General features: G+C 39.4%; 1 protein-coding gene across 5 annotated transcripts in view; it reads left to right on the forward strand.

Annotated features, from left to right (window-relative positions):
• ATOSA (atos homolog A) overlaps window positions 1–18,222 on the forward strand; it is a 53,299-nt gene extending 35,077 nt beyond the window's left edge. For 2 of the 5 annotated variants that reach the window (XM_073303840.2, XM_073303839.2), the window contains exons 6-12: window positions 450–566; window positions 928–1,007; window positions 4,173–4,281; window positions 5,653–5,811; window positions 8,124–8,192; window positions 9,905–10,104; window positions 17,177–18,222. In XM_073303840.2, the coding sequence (XP_073159941.2) occupies window positions 450–566; window positions 928–1,007; window positions 4,173–4,281; window positions 5,653–5,811; window positions 8,124–8,192; window positions 9,905–10,104; window positions 17,177–17,330 (888 nt within the window). In that variant the 3' untranslated portion in view covers window positions 17,331–18,222. Of the gene's footprint in view, window positions 1–449; window positions 567–927; window positions 1,008–4,172; window positions 4,282–5,652; window positions 5,812–8,123; window positions 8,193–8,882; window positions 9,021–9,904; window positions 10,105–17,176 lie in introns of those variants that run through there. The other 3 variants (XR_012153996.2, XM_073303841.2, XM_073303842.2) reach the window with 3 other exon arrangements.
• Window positions 18,223–20,830: the final 2,608 nt, after the last annotated feature.

Below are 20,830 nucleotides of genomic sequence, written 5' to 3' on the forward strand. Positions count from 1 at the left end.
AGGTCTGAAGATTGGTCTTGTGCTTTTTTTTTCTCTCCTGTTATATTTAATACTTAGAGGGAAACTGCCAGGCCTCACACATCATAACAGAGCTGTTAATGAATATTCCCACAGTCCTACTTCATTTGTCAGACTTCTTGGTTTTATAAATAGAACAATATCTAATTATGCAACATGATGAATAACAAGCGAGCTAGTCCATAGTGGCTGTAAGTTGGCGCCACAAGGAAACTCTTCTTTAGAGAATGCATGAATCTGTTGTACTTTGTTTCCTAAAACAGTAATACCATAGATCTAATTTCTCTGAACCAAGGTATATTCTTAAAATATGCTGCAGGGAAACTGGAAAGACTTTTCAATTTTTGAAGACAAGTGAGAAACAAATTCAGAACTGAATTTTAACTTGCTAGGCTACCTGAAGTACTTGAGTAAATGTCTTTTACTTACAGAGAATACCACCACTCAAGCATTCAAGTATATGGCAGAAACACAATTTTCACTCTTTGGACGGGACTGTAACCAAGGCTTTCCATCCTCGAACTGGATTGCCTCTACTTTCAAGTCCTGTAAGTTACTATTGGGATTTTTTAGCTATTTTTCTGAAGAAGGATGAAATAATTTTGTATTTTAATGTGTAGCTGTTCTAGAATTTCTGATAAAAGCTGATGATATACCATCTCAATCATAAAGGGTTAACTTTACAACAATTTGTAGTGTAGACAAGGCCCTTCATTTCATTTTCAGTTTTTATTTCCCAAGGGTTTAATAATGTTTAGTTATAAAATTCACTCTTAAATGTAGAATGTAAAAAGTTTAAGATCGTATATATTTCTGCATTGTTTTTGTAATTTGTTATATCAGAATTGTCACAGACCACAGGATTTGTGATTGCAGTTTTCAAAGTAATAAAATATTATTTTTCCTTAGGTTCCTCAGAGAAAAACACAATCTGGGTGCTTTGATCTGGACTCATCTTTGCTGCGATTGAAATGTTTGTCTACAAGAAGGTATTCATCCTTTTCTACTTACAAGAAAGTGTGGGAGTGTATTCAGTGGAATAATTACATATATAAACTGTAAGTAAGTGAATATGTAAGCAATAACACATGAAGTGAGTGAGGCAAACTAAACCTAGCCAAAACGTGGGTGTAAAATTTATAGGAGCCCTTCTTTAGCAGTACTCTGTCTTCTAAATAGTTGTAACAATTGGGATGAGTTCCTATGCAGTAACACTAGATTTCAGCACATTTCAAATGTACATCAATCAATTAGAGATTTTTAGACCATAATTCTTCCTTTTACAATAAATAATTAGTCCACAACTCATAATGTAAAACAGAGGGCACTTTAAGTAAGAAAAGAGGTTCACTGCCATTTTGGAGATATATATGTAACAGCTGGCTCAGATGGGTTTACGGCTGCATTACGTTGCATTGCTGGAGACATGCAAAGCTGCCAGAGAAAACTGGTGAATCTATCCCAGAGTAGTTTAGATCAGGGGTGGGCAAACTCTTTGGCCTGAGGGCAGAGGTGAAAGTAAGCCGGTACACCCCGGTACGGCATACTGGTAAGAGCCAGTGTGCCGTACCGGGACCAGCTTTCCCAGAGGGCAATTTAAAGCCCTGGGGTAGTGGCAGCGGGGCTGTGGCAGGGATTTAAAGTGCCCCAGAGCTCCAGCCCCCACTACCACTCCCCCAGGGCCCTTTAAATCCCCGCCTGAGCCCTGCTGCCCGAGCCCTGGCGTAGCAGCAGCGGGGCTTTGGAGGGGATTTAAAGGGCCAGGGCGGTAGCAGCTGCTGGACCCCCAAGCCCTTTAAATCCCTACCTGAGCCCTGCTGCTGAAGCCCTAGGGTAGTGGCAGCGGGGCTCCGGAGGAGATTTAAAGGGCCAGGGCGGTAGCGGCTGCTGGAACCCTGGGCCCTTTAAATCGCCACTGAGCGCCGGGGCTCCCAGCCGCCTCTGCAGCTGGTAGCTCAGGTGTGATTTAAAGGGACCCAGGCTCCCAGCCGCCACTACCGCAGCTGGAGTCCTGGCCCTTTAAATCAAGATTTAAAGGGCCCGGGGATTTAAGGCCCTGCCTCTTCCAGTGGAGGCCACGCCTTTTCCGGTGGAGGCCACGCCCCCTGTTCAGGACTCCGGCGAACTGGTAAGTCTTCTAACTTACTTTCATGCCGGCCTGAGGGCCACATCTGGGTGGGGAAATTACATACAAGGCCATGAACGTAGGGCTGGGGCAGGGGGTTAGGGTGCAGGAGAGAGTGCAGGGTGTGAGGGGGGATGCAGTATGCAGGAAGGGGCTAGGGCAGGGAGTTGGGGTGCAGGAGGTGGTGCAGAGTGCGGGAGGGGGCTCAGGGCAGGGGGTTGGGTTACAGGGAGGGGTGTGGAGTGTGGGAAGGGGCTCACGGCTGGGGTGCAGGAGAGGTGTGGGGTGTGGCAGGGGGTTCAGGGCAGGGGGCTTGGGGTCCAGGAGGGGTGTGGGGTACAGCAGGGGGCTCAGGGCAGGAGGTTAGGGTGCAGGAAGGGTTCGGGGTGTAGGCTTCAGCCTGGCACCTCTTACCTGGAGCAGCTCTGGGGTGGCAGCAGTGTGTAGTGGGGCTAAGACAGGCTTCCTACCTGCCCTGACTCCACACCGCAGGGGTGGCAATCCTGCGGGCCAGATCCAAAGCCTTGAGGGGCCGGATCCGGCCTGCGGGCCGTAGTTTGCCCACCCCTGGTTTAGATTGATAATCTAAGAATATCTCACATAAGCAAAGGAAGTTAGTTGCCTGACTCCTTTTCTTTCTGAAACACTTTTTTCTTACATTCTGTCTTGTAGTTTTTCAAATTTCTGCAAAGGCATGTGGGATCAGATTTGGATTCTTTTGGTGAAATCTTTGCCCCCTTGACTTTAGCAGGGCCAGGATGTTACCCTTTTAAAGCCTTTGTAGAAATTAAGGGGCTAATTATGATTTCTCATACACTAGTATGCATAACTTGAAAATCTGTTATTGTGGAAGCTAGTTAATGAAGATTTCAAGACATGTTTTCAGGGTTCCTTCCCCACTCTGAACTCTAGGGTACAGATGTGGGGACCCGCATGAAAGACCCCCTAAGATTATTCTTATCAGCTTAGGTTAAAAACTTCCCCAAGGTACAAACTTTGTCTTGTCCTTGAACACTATGCTGCCACCACCAAGCATTTTAAACAAAGAAAAGGGAAAGAGACCACTTGGAGACCTCTTCCCCCCAAGCCCTAAACACCCTGTTTCCTGGGGAGGCTTGAGAAAATATCCTAACCAATTGGTTACAAAATCATCAAAGACCCAAACCCCTGGATCTTTGAACAATGGGAAAATCAGCCAGGTTCTTAAAAAGATAAAAATCATCTCTGTAAAATCAGGATGGAAAATACTTTATAGGGTATTCAAATTCAAAACACAGAGGATCCCCCTCTGGGCAAAACCTTAAAGTTACAGAAAACAGGAATAAACCTCCCTCTTAACACAGGGAAAATTCACATAAAACAAAAGATAAACTAATCTGCCTTGCCTGGCTTACCTATACTGCAATATTGGAGACTTGGATTAGGATGGGTTGGAGAAGATGGATTTCTGTGTGGCCTCTCTCAGTCCCAAGACAGAACAACCAGGTAAACAAAGAGCACAAAACAAAAGCCTTCCCGCCTTCCAGCCAAGATTTGAAAGTATCTTGTCCCCTTATTGGTCCTTTGGGTCAGGTGCCAGCCAGGTTAGCTGAGCTTCTTAACCCTTTACAGGTAACAGGATGTTGCCTCTGGCCAGGAGCGATTTTATAGCACTGTATTCAGAAAGGTGGTTACCCTTCCCTTTATATTTATGACACATGTCGAAATAAAACACCTACATACAAGAGAAAAGAATGTTGACACTTTGTTCAATTACTACTGGTGGAATGATTGGACAACATAAATTCTTGTGTTTTCATCTATTTTTAGCATAGAAATTACGAAGGCATTGTCCAGTGCAGGTTATTAGAAAATGGGTATATTAAGACTTCGTCAGTATAATTCTTTAGTCATTATTTGTTTGGGACCATAGTTTGTGATGCATCAAAAAAAAATGAATTTTCTCCACAGCTGTCTATATGCATAACAGAAAACAAGAAACGAATAGTATTAATGCCATTACTTTATTATTCCCTTTTTTTGCTAATAGTCCACAACAATATATAAACACAGACAATGACCCAGAAGGCCACGGGAAACCATTTCTGAGTTCCAGTGCTCCACCCATAACAAGTCTTAGCCTTCTAGGAAACTTTGAGGTATTGTATATGATCCAAAAGTGCCATACTTATAATACTTATTTAGTGTGTTATAAAGGGTTAATTATACTTGTGTGAATACCTCCTAAATAATTCCCTATGTTTATTATTAAACTGAGCAAAAAACCCTTTGTTCTGATCTCTACTTACAAAAGCTCCCCAGCCCATCTTCTGTCACAAGCATGAACATTGAGCAAGTGGTGGGAATGCTGTTATTCTTTATATATATAGTTTTTTATTCTTTATTTATATAGTTTTAAGGGGTCAGACCCTTTAATTGTTAATGTTTATACTAAGATCCTGTGGAAGTAATTAAAAAAACTAGTTTCTCACAATTTGACACTTAAAGCATCATACAAGCTAATGTAAATGGAGTGAGTGAAAATGGTGTATGGCAGATGTTAAGGCACTAGCCTTTCATTTCAGGAAACTTGTGTTTCTAAATTTAACTTCAGTGGCCAGATAGTGTCCTATTTATAGAATGCTAGTTCTAGCTGTGAAATTTTGGTATAGGATTATTTCACTTAAAAGGGCTAAATTGATTTTTATTTTTTGTAGATTTTATATGCCAAAGAAAATTATTGCATAGGCCCATTGGTGTGTTTCAGGGGGTTTTGTCCCATACTTCAATGGGAGCAGGATTGGGGTTCATGTGGTGTTTACTCTTGAACTAATGCCACTCCACTATATGTTTAAAAGTTGGAGGTATGTTTTTGATTTGGTTATGATTTTTGGCCAAGTCCCCTCACAGTAGCCCAAACAATGAAGTTCTTATGCTCACAAATTTCCCATTTGAAGTTACTGGAAGTTTTGCCTGAGCAAGGATTACAGGATTTGGCCCATTATGGGCTATATTATGTCTTTTAAAGTACAATCCTACATTGGGTGTCCTTGTGCCTGAAGCAGGTACAGTGCCTCCCTGTGCCCTGAGGAATGCAGAGAGAGCACAGTCACTGCACTGCCCTTGCTGGCAGTACAGTGTCCACTCCTTGCTACATGCATGTACAGAGTTGGGGCTCTCGTGGGAGAGGCTAATGCAGGCAGCAGTACTAGCCTTGTGGAGTCCTCAAGTGCTGTAAGTGCAGTGGCTGCTATTGTGCCCAAGCCCAGCACATGGCAGAAGAATGGGACAAAGGAAATCTATGCTCTATGTTGTGTCTGTCTTTACTTACACTTCTATTCAGGGGAAAGTCACTCTTGATACCCTTTATTTTAAAAAGAATGAGGAAGATGACTGTGACAGCTGTGAATGATAACTGGCAATAATTTAATTACAAATTAAACTTTACATAAAAGTTTGGCAATAACTTTTTGCTCTGTTTTCTATGCTGTATACTTAACTAGATGCATTTGTGCATTTTGGTCTTTCAGGAGTCTGTCTTGAACTATCGTTTAGATCCTCTAGGTATTGTTGATGGCTTCACTGCTGAGGTGGGAGCAAGTGGAGTCTTTTGCCCTACGCACATGACTCTTCCAGTCGAAGTGTCATTCTACAGTGTTTCAGATGATAATGCACCCTCTCCCTATATGGTATGTGTGTGTTTGATTTTTTTCTACTTTCTTCTGCAAAAATCTAATGGAAATGTCTGCACATTTTAGAGAGTCTGACTAGCTCTTTCTTAGAATCTGTTCTGTATAAAGCAGCTTGAAGTCTGGCTTGAGGGCCAAATATAACACTTTATAGCCATTTTATTCCTATAACTCTGGGATGAGGACAAAGCTGATTAACTATAGGCTTTTGTTCTTAGTGAACTTGCATAACTTAATTTCTCCAGTAAAAATATGCACCTACAAACAAACATTAAGGCTGTGCACTTCATTAGGCAAGTGTGTTAATATATGCATGTGGCCCTCATGCTCCTAGCCAGTTGCAGGCACACCCTTTGGAGTCAAAAAGTTGATTGACCTGTACTACCAAAGCTGGAAAACTAAAACGACCCCTATCAGCTGTGGTTTAATTAGTGGATATGAACAACAAAGTTCCACTGTGCCTCTGCCCTACATTTCTACTGTGACAGCAATATTCTTGTACACTTCAAAACCCTATATGCTAAAAAGCAAAAGGGCCTAATATATGCCAGTGTTTTGTGGAGAAATATAGTAGCTTGCCTCAGTTTGTTATAGGCTCCTTGGTAGGAAAAGTTGAAATGATGTGGGTAACAGATCCAATTTTGAGTTACAGATTTTAGTGTGCATATGGTAAATAAGATCTTTAAGTGCCTATGTAAATTATTTAGCAATTTAGGAGCCCTTCTGAAATCCCATTCTTAAACTAAATCCTAGCTAAATGTGTATTTTCAAGCATAAATCTTAGATAACATGTATTTTTCAAGAACAAGATGTTGAAAAATATGAAAAGGCTTTAAAAAATGAGAGAGAGAGGAATCTTTTGGTTTTTCTGTTTTAAGTTTGAGGGGAGTAGTTACATTTTTTTTGCTTGGCTTTTTTTTTTTTTCATCCTCTCATCTCACTGAAAGCAAACACCTTTCCTTTGCTTTCATCTCCCTAGGATTATTTCATATAGCGGTTTTCAGGTCATGCAGTGGATTCTGGCTAAAGCACCCTCGCTTGTTTTATTAGCTGGACTTCATTGTTCTGATTCTTCTCCACATGCTGTAAATAAATCATGTAATGTTATGGTTGTGCATCACCGAACTAGTACAACATTTATCTAATGCCTTCACTATCAAAAAGATTGTTTCTGTTTTTCTGCCGTGCTCTGCTATTTTGCATGCTCACTTTTGTGCACATAAAACATTGCATACTATCAAACTTGCACTTTAATGCAAAACCTTAACAGTGATCTCAACAGAACAACTTCCCAAATGCATGGAATGAGAGCTGGTCAGATGTGCTATTCTGTTGGTATAATTGATAAGGTTTTGCATTGGAATGCAAGCTTGATGGGCAGCAGGTTTAAAACAAATAAAAGGAAGTTCTTCTTCACACTGTGCACAGTCAACCTGTGGAACTCTATGCCTGAGGAGGTTGTGAAGGCTAGGACTATAACAGAGTTTAAAAGAGAACTAGATAAATTCATGGAGGTTAAGTCCATTAATGGATGTTAGCCAGGATGGGTAAAGAATGGTGTCCCTAGCCTCTGTTTGTCAGAGGGTGGAGATGGATGGCAGGAGAGAGATCACTTGATCATTACCTGTTAGGTGCCCCAGAGGGAGTAAACCTGGCATTGGCCACTGTCAGCAGACAGGATACTGGGCTGGATGGACCTTTGGTCTGACCCAGTATGGCCATTCTTATGTTCTTATGATGAAATTGGGGAATGTTTTTGATCTGTGTTAAAGAGGGAAGTGAAAGTCATATGGAGTGTTGGAGTTTGTTATTGATAGTGTGGTAAACAATAAGGAGCTGGAAAGAAATGCACAATTCTTTCCCCTTAACTTATTTCCATTAGAAGTCTTTGATTAGAAGTCTTTGAATCAAGATTTGAGGACTTCAGTAACTCAGCCAGAGGTTATGGGTCTATTACAGGAGTGAGTGGGTGAGGTTCTGTGGCCTGCAATGTGCAAGAGGTCAGAGTAGATGATCATGATCTCTTCTGGCCTTGAAGTCTATGAGTATGATTTGAAAAATCAGAGTTTGGCCCAAACTGAAAATTTGGGCCTGTCATACTGTTTATAATCTTCCAGTTTACAGTTGTAAGATCCATGGTACTGACTGTAATAGCATCTTGTGGATGGAGTGGCCTCCCCACTCATTAGTTCAGTTTAAAAAATAACTGTCAATATATTTAATGCCTATAGTTACATGGATACAACATTCTCATATGCTAATATTTTACAAGTGTTTATATCCTAAACTTGTCATCTATTTTTTTCCCTAAGGGTGTGATTACTTTAGAAACCCTTGGTAAAAGGGGTTATCGGGTACCTCCTTCAGGAACCATACAAGTGGTATGTATTTTATAGCATACAATTGCATAACAGTTCTCTCCCAAACATACACAACTAAGCATTTGCTGCTGCTGCAGCATCAGTAAGTAACAGACTGCATTTCTGCTAGAAGATTCTCTGCTTTTCCACACTAAGCTCTCAAAGAGAAAAAGCACTGATGTTAATTTATCAGACTGGTGGCTATATGTTAATTACTGCCAGGAAAAATGCCACTTAAAGATAAACATGATTGACCAGTAATGCTTATATTTTCTTGTGAAGTTCTGAATTTCCTTAATACTCAATACAGATTACAAAAGGAGATTTTTAGAGACCTTATTTGCTGGAGAGCTTGTATATGTGTGTTACATTAAACATGTGTGAAATGTATGACTTGTATGGGTGTGTTATACATGCCAAGTGTGCATACAGCATAATAAGATGCATACTAGTGTGTATGCACTCATATATAGAAACAAGAAAGGAGAACACAGTGCATGATGCTACAGTATATAGTCACGTGGCTAAAACCTGGTGCTTTTACATCTCTTAGGTCTGTTAAGAGGATCTCAAGAAAGATCAGTGGATTTTTGCTATGGGGTTTGTGGTTTTTTTTTTGTTTTTTTTTTAGTGGGATGGAGGGCCTTGGATGGTGGGATTAATCTTTATATATTTTAATCATTTCTCACTGTGACTTAACTTTTCCTGGAGCAATATCAGATGCCACCTGTGGACACACCAAAACCACTGGCACCAAGGAGCTCCCTGGTGGAAAAAAAAAATAGGTTATTTGGTTAAAGAGATGTCCACCAGATTGGGACTTGGGTTGCTGAATATGAAGCTGTGTAGGTACTATCATATTGTGATTGTTTTTCAATGCATAAGTGTGTACATGCTAGTAACTCATGGCAAATTCACCATACATTTTAAACGTATCCCATGAGAGAGTCTGAGGTAAGTTATCCAAGATTCAGGCCCCTAATTTGTAACTGCTTTCTTTGTGGTCTTTAATAATAATAATAATTAATAATAAAAAGGCACTAAAAATCTAGTCCATTATCTGAATTTTAATATATTTCTAATTACTTCTGGTTTTCATTATTTGTATCAAATCCGTATTTGTGCCTAAGCATAATATCACATCTCAATATTTCAACAAGCCCTAGTTTTCTATAAATGTTAAAAATTGAAAATTATTAGAACTATACTCCAGAAATTGGTAAGCAAACCAAACAGCATAATCTAAAATCAACACTGTACATCTCCTTGATGAATCCAGTGCAGGATCACAACATATGAATTCAGGATTCTTTAAATCTGTAGCAGACCATTGTAATTACTGGAAACACAGCGTTAAGGTCAGAAAATAATCTAAACAGAAAGTTGACACAAGGAGCAAACAGAAGTTTGTGTTGATTACCAAAGTAGTAAGAGTCTGTCTCTTACATGAAGAACTAGTTTGTGCTTATGACCTCCTTTAATTACGTTAATGTGAGGGGAAAAAATGGACAGTTCAGTTGCCAGTAGCTGAAGTGTAGAAATACAGGCTAAACAGTAATCTTTAAATTAACTTCCTATATAAAAAAAGGGAACAGAGCGCACAGAAGCCATCCAGTGAATCTGAACCATAATTATTCATTGGCACACTGAATTCTCATATCTTGTCACCCTTTATTGTTCAGTGACTCTATGAATCAGCTTTATTTTCTAAAATAACTGTTTGTCTTTTTCAGACCTTATTTAACCCTAATAAGACTGTGGTGAAAATGTTTGTGGTGATCTATGACTTACGAGAGATGCCAGCCAATCATCAAACATTCCTACGGCAAAGGACTTTTTCTGTTCCTGTGAGACGAGAAGTAAAGAGAAGCATCAATAAAGAAAACATTCGGCAGACTGAAGAAAGACTACTACGCTACCTCATACATCTGAGGTAAGATCCTGAGAGTAAAACAAAATAATTCACTTACTTCAGTCCTGAATTTATAACTGCCATGCAAACAATAGAGCCTTATTAAAAATAGAATGCTTTTAACTTTCTCTTCAGTGAGAATTTGTAGTTAACAGTAGAGACTGTGAGGAAAAATGATAGTAGATAATTGGGACTTTGAGGAGAAACTTGGTTAAATTTAAGACTGTTTCTTGGCATTCCAGCCAGTGGTGCAGTCTTGCATATTACTAATTCCTCTACATACTGATCCAGACACCGTCTTCGCTGGATAAATGTATCTTTCTCTAAGGTGTCTTACAGTAGGATCCTATCTGTGGTGGTTGTCTAAGTAGAAGCTACGAATCCTATGTGGCTCTTTTTAATAGAGTATGGGATAAAACCCCAGTATCCTGACCCATGCCTCCTGCTCAGTAAAATGGGTTCTTACATGAAAGGCACTCTCTAACCTATTGATAAAAACAAAATAACTGTTTCATTTGTTTACACACTTACTGCACTATGACTTATACATTCTTAACTTTATGAAGAACTTTGGGACGATTGTGTGAATACTTAAAGGCTGCTTGAAACCAAACACTATCTTCTTGTTACTCTGGCTGTAATGAAGGCTGCTATATAAAGCCAAAGGGAGGAATATTTGTCTATCCTGTCAATGAGATGGATGCCAGATCTGATGCACCTTGTCCTTATGCTATTTGCAGTCCTGTACCTACAGCACTGTGGCAAAAAAGACCACCTAGAAATGCAAAGATGATGATCTGATTGCAGCTCTTCAAACTTGATAATAGTTGACACTTTAAGATTAATTAGTATAACAAAATGAAGACTGTCAAAAGGAGGTATAGTGTCCATTATAATTTCAGGTTTAAGCACCAAAGGAGTTAAAAATAAGGAATATTAGGGCCTAATTAAGAAATATTTTTTCATTGCTTTGCATCTTTAACAAAGGTTACCCTTACTCATATCGCAAACTTTTATTTTAGCTATCCTCCCATTATTTTGTAATTAATTAATGTAATGCTCATGAATGCCCCTGCTTAGTAGCACCAGTTTTTTCCCAAGCCAGTTTTCTGACACAGCTTTGTGCATCTTAAGTCTAGCCCTGGAATTCCCATAAGTAGAAGTTGACAAATACTTGATAAATTGTATATTGGTTTCCTGAAGTGGACAAATAGAGATCATAATGAGATCACCAAATTTTGAATTGTAGTCTGGATTGGCATTCGGTCGACCAGAGCTCACTAACTCACAGCGCATCACTTAGCCTTTCCCCAAAAATAAACTTCCCTGTGGAACCAGTCCTGAAAAACTGAGCTGAGCCCAGGTAAAAGGGCTTTGCTTACATGAATTGCTGAATCAATGCAAAGGAACTGAGGCATAAAATTCTAAAGTGTACCATAATTGATGGTGGCAGAGTGATTTTTTGGGGTGTAGAGGTAGAGGAATAGCAGGTACGGGCCACTTCTTGGTTCCTCTTCCAGTTTAATTCATAGATTTGTGCTTTGCTAGTTCAGTAAGTAAAATGCCCTTTTTTTTTCCTTCTCCATGGTCTTGTCCAGGTAGTTGCTGTGTAGATTATACCCGTGTCATACATGAAGATATACAGTCTTCCTTCATAGGCTTCCCCACTACTTAGCCTATCAGAAGGGCAGCATTTCTACTTCATGTGGCCCTAGAATACGCATGTAATTGGGCTCAGCATTTAGATCTATGGTAGGAAAGAAGTTATGGATTTGCCATTGGTGTTCTGCAAAAAAACCCACTAAAATGAGCAATCAGTTGGCTGTATGATCTCATCTATAATGGTTAGATGTTCACCTTGCTGGTGACCATCTGGTGGCTATATCACCAGTCTTTTCTGCTTGAGATTCAGAGCCAAATAATAAGCAATTCTAATAAGAGAAATATATGGAGTTTCTCAAAATATTAACTTTAATTTCCAACAGTGTTGAACCATTAGAAGGTATAAAACAGGATACTCTGAATTTTACAGTAGATCATATTTCATGCTGACTGATATGTAAAGATTTGTTAGAGATGCAAGAATAAGCATTTTTACCAATGTATCATTTATATAAAAATACATAAGTTATTTTAAAGCATTTGTTTAAAACAATGTGCCTCCCTTTATATTGGTTCTACCAAAATCATCTATATAAAAAAAGAAAGCACATTAATTTTGTTTTCATAGTTGAAGTTGGCCTGGAAATGTTTGGCTTCTTTATAGTAATAGTAGGTTGAAAACAAGTAACTTAATTTTACTTGCTGAAACTATATATATGTTTTGCTCAAAAAGAAATGAAGTCACAGAACTGTAAACTGCATTGTGGCAGCATCTGTTTGTGAGGTACTAATTAAGGTTATGTCAGCACTTCTATTATAATAGGTTCTTTTAAAGTGATTGTAACTCAGCAAAAACATTTTCCCAAGGCTGAAACTTGACACAGTCAAATTTTTAAAAGCATCCTTTTAAACTTCATGTTTAGTTTTGCTTGTGCAGTTTTTCACACCCATGTTTTTGTATGTTCAGAAACTCTTGGGTACTCTTACGGAGTATATTTGTACTAGAAGATACAGTATCTATGAAGGCCCAAAATGCAGTTTGAAGAGAAAAGTAAAGCTGCTTTCCTATGCAAAATCTCAGTTGTACCTGCAGTTTTAGAAGCCTTTGAAAATATTTGCCTGCCAAGTCTCAAGCCAGAAAGAATTTTGTATTATATTCAGACTTACAGGGATGTAAGAATTGTGAGTCCAGATCAGACCTAGGGTCCATCTAATCCAGTATCCTGTCTTTGACAGTGACCAGTACCAGAAGCTTCGGAGGCTTCTAAATAGTCAATTAAAGAGTAACCTATCCACAGCATATCTTTTATTGATTCATTTTTTAATTTACTATTTTAATCCATCCTTTCTAAAGGGTGCCACAGTGCTATACAGTGGAGTCACATCATCCGCGGGAGTTGGGTTAGGTTAGGTTCTAAAGTCCGCGCGTAAGGCGAAAATCGCGTATCGTCAAAATTACCCTTGAAAATCCCTTAAATTGCCCACAAAATACAGTATACTGTACATGGTTTTGTGTATACAACCCTGTACAGTAATATGTATAATGTATACAGTAATGTACACTATATAATAGAGTACATATGCAAAATATCATTTTACAGAACTGTATTTTTAATTATGGGGGTAATTACATGGGGTAATTACAGGGGGTCATCAGGGCTTGATGTCAGTCTAGGAGATGGAGGTGACAGAGAGCTTGGGTGATGGAGAGTGAGTCATAGACAAAGTGTTTGGCTGGGGTTCAGCTTGAGAAGTTGATTGCGTAGGCTAATCTGCTGCTGGTTGTTTTTCCTTGAAAAACATGGTGATTGGCAACTGTCGCTGTTGTCTCTTGAGCTGCTCAAATATTTCTTGATATGGTCTCAAATCGTCCGTAATACTATGTGTGATTTTGAGGCTTCGTTCCATTGAGAGATTGTATTCAGAAATTAAATCATTCAAGTATTTTGCTGCTTGGAACACTTCAGCAAATTTATGAAGATTCCAACTTGCAGGCTCTTCCAGTTCGTCATTGTTATCTTCGTCTTCTGTGGACGATTTTATCAGTTCCTCTACCTCTTCGTTAGTCAATGTTTCTCTATGACTCTCAATTAATTCTTCAATATCTTCCTCAAGGATGTCGACAAAGCCATCACCACCCACTTCCCTGGCCACCTGAACAATGCGTTTCACTTCTTTGTCAATGGTCGGAAAACCCTTAAAATCATTCACACATTCTTTCTATAGCCAACGTGCATTGACTGTTTCAGGCTTGATTGCATCCATTGCCTATTTAATATAAGTGATGCAATCGGCAATGTTGAAGGACTTCCAACACTCCATCACATTAAGATTGGGATCAGCATCCATAGTGCTACGTATCTGTGAGAACGTAAGCCTCGTGTATGTGGCCTTGAAACAACGAATCACGCCTTGGTTGAGGGGATGGAGGTGGTATTGGGCGGTAGAAAGACGACTTCAGCATTGTTATGCGCAAACTGGAGTGCTGCACGGTGGCCAGGAGCATTGTCTACGATTAGCAACACTTTAAAGTCAAGTCCTTTCTCTTCGAGGTACTGCTTGACCTCAGGAATGAAACACTTGTGGAACCAATCCAAAAATAATGCTGCCATCACCCAAGCCTTTTTATTTGATTGCCAGAACACAGGCAGGAGATTTTTGTTCTTGCCTTTTAGGGCACGGGAGGTTTGAACAGCGTGTAGAGGCTAAGAGCCTTTTCTTGCAATGTGTTGCCACATGGTTACGTATCGTGTCTGCCAGCCATAAGTTTAATGCCTTTTCAGTCTTCACTGAAGTCTTATCATGCACCTGGCTCATCACCATACCAATTATTGGAATACTTGATGCCCCAGCTTGACGAATTTCTCTCTCTCGCATCTTGATGGCATGGATGCTAGATTTGTTGCAGCCATATTTATGCGCCACGTTGGAGACCGACATACTGTCTCTCAATAAGCCCAACACAGCCAGTTTTTCCTCCAGCGTTGGAACAGATTGCTGTTTCTTCGGTTGAACACCAGATGAAGTAGTTGGCTTGTGTTTAGGGGCCATGTTGTATGAAAAATACGTATCTTTAAACACTAGAATCACGCTCAGCGCAGCGAGATGCTCACACTATGAGAGGCATGCGGGAACTGAGACCGACTGAGGGAACAGTAGATTCACATCTCCCATCTCACGCTCACTCGGGGCATACACTCATTGAGTGGAATGGTGGGCAGAATCACCCGCACTATTTACAAGTATCTTGTTATTTTTCTTGTTTTTTGCCGAGCGCGTATAGTTGAATTTGCATAAGTTAAATGTGCGTATGATGCAACTCACCTGTATATTGGAACACCCCTCCCTTTTGCAAATGGAACTTACTTTAGGTTATGAGTACTATATTACTTAGTGGCTAAGCTGTAGTTATTTCTTGGAACTGTATGTTAATTAAAACTAAGTTGAATAGCCTCTCCTCTTGTGTGCCCAAGAACTAGTTGCTCAAAGTAGTAATTGTTGAAGGTGTTGAGAAATTGCTTCTCTAAATATTATCCTGATATGACATATGACATGTTTATAGGTGGGGAGCTGAAGTCACAAATTATTACTGCTTTATTACACTTAGTTGTCTTGTTGATCTTCTTCAGCATTGCACTCTCAGGATTTTTCCAGATCTGGAGGCTGGTAGTACAGTCCTACTAGGATATTTGTATTTCTCTGATATGGGATTTGTGCTTATATTCTACTGTAAAATCCTTAGAAATTTTAACATACTAGATTTTTTATAATCTTACAGATACAGCACTATATTCCCCCCTTCTGCAATCTAATCTTTCTGTATTTTGAGTTTTGCAAGTAATACAGTGTCCTCTGTATATCATTCCTCTGTGGTCTAGTAATGATTTTCATTTAAGGTCCTCTTTTGCTGCCAGACATTCTAGTTCACCTGTTTTGCTGTTAAGCTTCCTGTATATTGATATCTCTGCAAAGATACCATTTGCCAGAATTTCTGCTGGCTTTAACTTGGTTACTTATCATGACACATTCCTTATAATGGAACTTCCACAGCTCTTCAAGAATTTTACTTAAGGACATAGTGTGAGCTAGGCCCCATCCTGGACATTACACTCTATCCCTGCATGGCGTATAAATGCTGCCTTCCAAATGTTTCAGTCAGCTTCTTTGCTTATTTGGGAAGCAAAGTTCAAATGATAAGGCTATTCAAAATTATTCTTTATGATAGATGTTCCCCAAAGAAAAAGCAGCAATAAGAGTCTCACTAATGGGGAGTAAGAAGCTTGAGGAGTGAAAAAATGCTTCCATTTCCCCATCTGTAAAACGGGGGAGGGATAGCTCAGTGGTTTGAGCTTTGGCTTGCTAAACCCAGGGTTGTGAGTTCAATCCTTGAGGGGGCCATTTAGAGATCTTGGGCAAAAATTCGGGATTGGCCCTGATTTGAGCAGGGGGTTGGACTAGATGACCTCCTGAGGTTCCTTCCAACCCTGATATTCTATGAACAGAAAGGGATAATACTTCATAGGGACACTTCAAGACATAAATAATTTGCAGCTGATGCATCTATGTAGTCAACCCACCATTGCCACAATATCTCAAGCGAAGATCCTTCAATTCCCTCTTTAATATAAATCCTAATTCAAATTAGGCACTAACATACTGCACTGCACAGTGAACTACTGCGACAATCTCATTACCTTATTCTTTACCCACCATGGAAAGGGTCATGTGTACTTATGGCAATATGTTTGTATGTTCAAATAAACATTGATAATAATGGATCATAACTTCACAGCAGCCAAGAGCCATGTCCTGCAGCTCCACTGTGGTTAAGGCCCTCTGCAGCCTCAGATGGGGGAGCAGATTTATTCTCTTAAGTACAGTTGTGTGGATGAATGATACTATGCCTACTACCCCTCATGCAAATATTGGATAGAGTCTATTTATACATCCTGACTGCCCCCACGCAGTTAAGCTGATGGTTCTGCTACAATAAGAGCCTTCAGCTTTTTTGATACCTCTAGGATTTCACTTTCTTGGTTAAGGCATGTCTATATGTTTTGTCTTTTATTCCTCATTTAAATGGGCACAGTACTTTTATTTCATTGTGGTCACATAGTTAAGGGTTTTACATGCACAAGCAGCAAGAAGTTCAGTTATTGCACCCACAGTAGCTGCAACTGTGTGTTGGGTAATATCTTTTTTGTTTGTATGGTATGGGCAATAGCATTACATTCAGCTGCTGTAAGAATTGTAATTCTGCATTTCCTGTATGAAGCAGAGTGGGGCCTGGAAACTTTCATGTCCTGCGCTGTTTCATTTTGCCACATTACTCAACTAATGCATACTTTTATGTGTTCAAACACTATAGCCCTGATTAATTACTTCTAAAAAGTGTGTATAGTTATCATGTAAAGGGGTATCTGTTTTGATGTTTAGAAGTTACAGATAGTTTTTAAAAACTATTTACTATATATATATTTTGTCTTCGTAGGTTCCAGAGTTCCAAATCTGGAAAGATCTACCTCCACAGAGATGTAAGACTCCTGTTCTCCCGGAAATCAATGGAAGTTGATAGTGGTGCTGCGTATGAACTCAAATCTTACACTGAATCTCCAACAAACCCTCAGTTTTCTCCAAGATGTTAGCAAGCAGTGAAAATCAGAGTATTAACTGAATTACCAGATTACTGTTTACAAGCAAAACTTTGGCATGGAATACAGTGTAAAATTAAATATGTAAAGAAATGAAAATAGTGCTCAAGTGAGAGTCAATACTCTTCTGTGATCCTGGACCAGTTTTTGTAAAAGGTTTCTGGAATGAGCTTCGTGTATTCCAAGTAGACTGGAAACATACTTAAATCTAATCTTTTTGTACTGTTTAAAACCACTTCATTGGATGTGTTGCAATAGCAAATTCCCAAGTTAGTTTAGTGTTTACACCTTTTATTTTATTTTTCAGTTATTTAATATTTAATGTTTCATTTAATACTCAAGTGATGTTTGTCTTTAGTGTTCTAATGTAGCACAAATCCTATGTAAAATCATATGTATTTTTTGCATTAATAATATTGAAATCTGAAATATATACAGAAGTCTTTAATTCTGTGTGATGTGTTTTTAAGTGATATTCATTTAAGTTATTGAAAATTAGGATGAAATTTTGAACTTCCATAACATTATCATACTATGCAAGCATGTGGTTTTCCTCGTTTTCTCTCTCTAATTTTGGTGACACCCCATTCTCATTGCTTCCCACACACAAGTCCTCTTACAGCACATTCGGCCATAATGCAGAATGTGTTTCTTTAGCTACTCGCTAGTTCAAATCATTGACCCAGTTCATATTTTGCACCTTTAATTTCCTTTTTTTTTCCCCGAGTGGATGCTCTACTAAGAACATTTCTGGTTCTGTTCTAGTTATCAGTATAAAAATGTCACACAAAATTATTATCCTATTCCTGATTTGCTCAATTGTTTAAAAATGTACTGTGAAAACAAATTAGTACTTATATCTTAAATATATGCAAAAACTATTAAACTTGTAGTTTGGTTTTATTTTTAGATGAGGATTTTCATGTACGTTTAAAAGTATATTTGATAGATTTTTTTCCATTTAGGCCACTAGGGGGCTACATAAAGTTGTATATTGTACTGCATTAGCAAATACTGGTAAACACTCAACCAATCACATGAAATACTCTCCAGTACATGTATATTCCTGAAACAAAATACTTTCCCAGATTACAATAGTCATTTTATTTGAAAGCTTATTTTCATGAAAACTGTGTCTCAAAATAATATTTACCTAACAGAAGTACACTAAGTGTTAGTTAAACTGATGTGTAGCTGAGCTAGTGAGAAGCTGTCATTTTTCCCTTGCTTGCCTTGACCTTAAAGTTGTATAACTAAATGTTCTAGTTTTTATTAATGTTGAATACTAATTCTTCCAGTATTTGGCAAAAGCTTTCAGATGTTCATTCCTCAATGAATCTGATCACCACTGTACCACACAGCTTCTTTGACATCAGTGTATCTCTTACTGGTATAAAAAGGACATTTTAGTGTTTGTTAGGAGTATAGTTCCAACGCACAATAAACACTTGGGAGAAAGGAAGTATTTATTAAATTTTCAGCCCCTTCAATTAGGATAAGAACTCAATACACCTTGCCTGAGACCCTGTAGAAGCCCTCCAGTAAAACCAAGCGAGACTATACTTTCCTGATATTTCACACATTTTCAGCTGTCTTGGAACTACTGTAGTTGCATAGCTTGCAGAATCCAATTTATAACCTTGGAAGGATTTTTTTTTCTGCTATATTAGTGTCTTGAAGATCAAAACTAAACTTCTTTCTAGAGATGTGAGAAAGGCTGTACAAAATCACATTCTAGCTACAGCTTCCAGTCACGTGCAAATCTTGTAAAGGAAGTTGTGGAAAAGTTCCCTGTTAGCAAAACCTTCAGGTGCTGGAGCTGTACTGTGTACATAACTACTTTCTGGAATAGCAATGAGAATGTGTCCTATTTTCTCTGCATCTGCTATTCAGGTATAGAGTATGTTTCAGAGGAGTTAGTGTATGACATGTCATGAAGCATAAATTCCACCACAATAATTCTGTGCATACCTGAGATGATGGAAAAACTCTCATATCTAATTTCCGCATTGAAACAAGGGACACCGTAGATGGAACTTTTTTTTTTTTTTTTTTTTAATGAAAAGAGGCCAAAGAATCTAGTTATGGTCGATTAATCTTTAGTTGTCCATTAGCAATTATCATACGTTATTTGCAGCTCAGTGTTGGTATGCTACAGTAGTTTAAATGGCTTCGTTCTGTCTTTCTTTTACATTTTCCTGAGAAATTTTGGGTTTTTTTTAGATGAACAGAGAGATGTGGATCTTTGTTCCATGCTGGTTAAATTGTGAAGTTAGTCTTGTAGAGTAGGCTTTAAATTGACCTAAATTTCACACAGAATTCTAAATGTAGATATAGCAATTTTTCATTTAATACTGAAATCATTACCTTATCCATTTAATATTGAAATGATTGGCATGCTTGTTTTCTACTGTTTATTTGTATTACAGTTGTGCAAACAGGACCTAATTAGATCCAGGCTCTAGTCCGGGGCGGGCGAACTTTTTTGCCTGAGGGCCACGTTGGGTTTCCAAAATTAGGTTTCCAAAATTGTATGGAGGGCCGGTTAGGGGAGGCTGTGTCTCCCCAAACAGCCAGGTGTGGCCCGGCCCCTGCCTCCTATCTGACCCGCCCCACTTCTCGCCCCCTGATGGCTCCCCCGGGACTCCTGCCCATCCACCACCCCCTGCTCCATGTCCCCTGACCACCCCCAGACCTCCAACCCTGAGTGTTCCCTGCCCTCTGACCCCCCGACACCTATCCACACCCCTGAACTCCGCTGCCTGGAGCACCGGTGGCTGGCGGCGCTACAGTCACGCCACCCAGAGTACCGGATCTGGCCACGGCTCTGCAACTGCGCTGCCCGGCTGCCTGACGCTGTGGGAGAGGGGGAACAGCAGGGGAGGGCTGGGGGCTAGCCTCCTGGTCCAGGAGCTCAGGGGCCAGGCAGGAGGGTCCCGCGGGCTGGATGTGTCTCACAGGCCATCGTTTGACCACCTCTGCTCTAGCGTGCTGGGAAATGTACAGAGTAAGACAGCCACTACCCTGAAGAGTTTAGAGTCCAACAATTCTGCTTGTGCATACAATATTTTATTCTTTTTATACTTATGTAACTTTTTGTTTATGCTGTAAAGTGTAGAACTGAAATTCACCAACTATGCTTGCTTCACTACATGCAGCAGTAGCATAGTAAAAATGCCAGAGTCCAACTCACATTAGCTTCCATCGTTGCATTTTCAGAAATGGTGAATTATAGCTCTTAAAGTTTGCTAACGTAATCAAAGCATCAGTCATTAAATGTCTTTTTCCCATTGTCACCCTCTGGAAGTAAAAGATCACAGGTAGTAGGGCCTTTTTCAGAAATGAAGAACTGTCTACTGCTTCAAGCTCTTTTACATAATTTACAATAAACACTGCATGCTTATATAGCATCTTTCAGACTGAGGGTACTCTAATGCTTTGTAAAAAGGAATCATTTTACTCAGCATCTGAATGTTGCTATTTGGTAAAAACAC

Source organism: Lepidochelys kempii, chromosome 10, assembly GCF_965140285.1.
Source record: "Lepidochelys kempii isolate rLepKem1 chromosome 10, rLepKem1.hap1, whole genome shotgun sequence".
Classification (NCBI taxonomy): Eukaryota; Metazoa; Chordata; order Testudines; family Cheloniidae; genus Lepidochelys; species Lepidochelys kempii.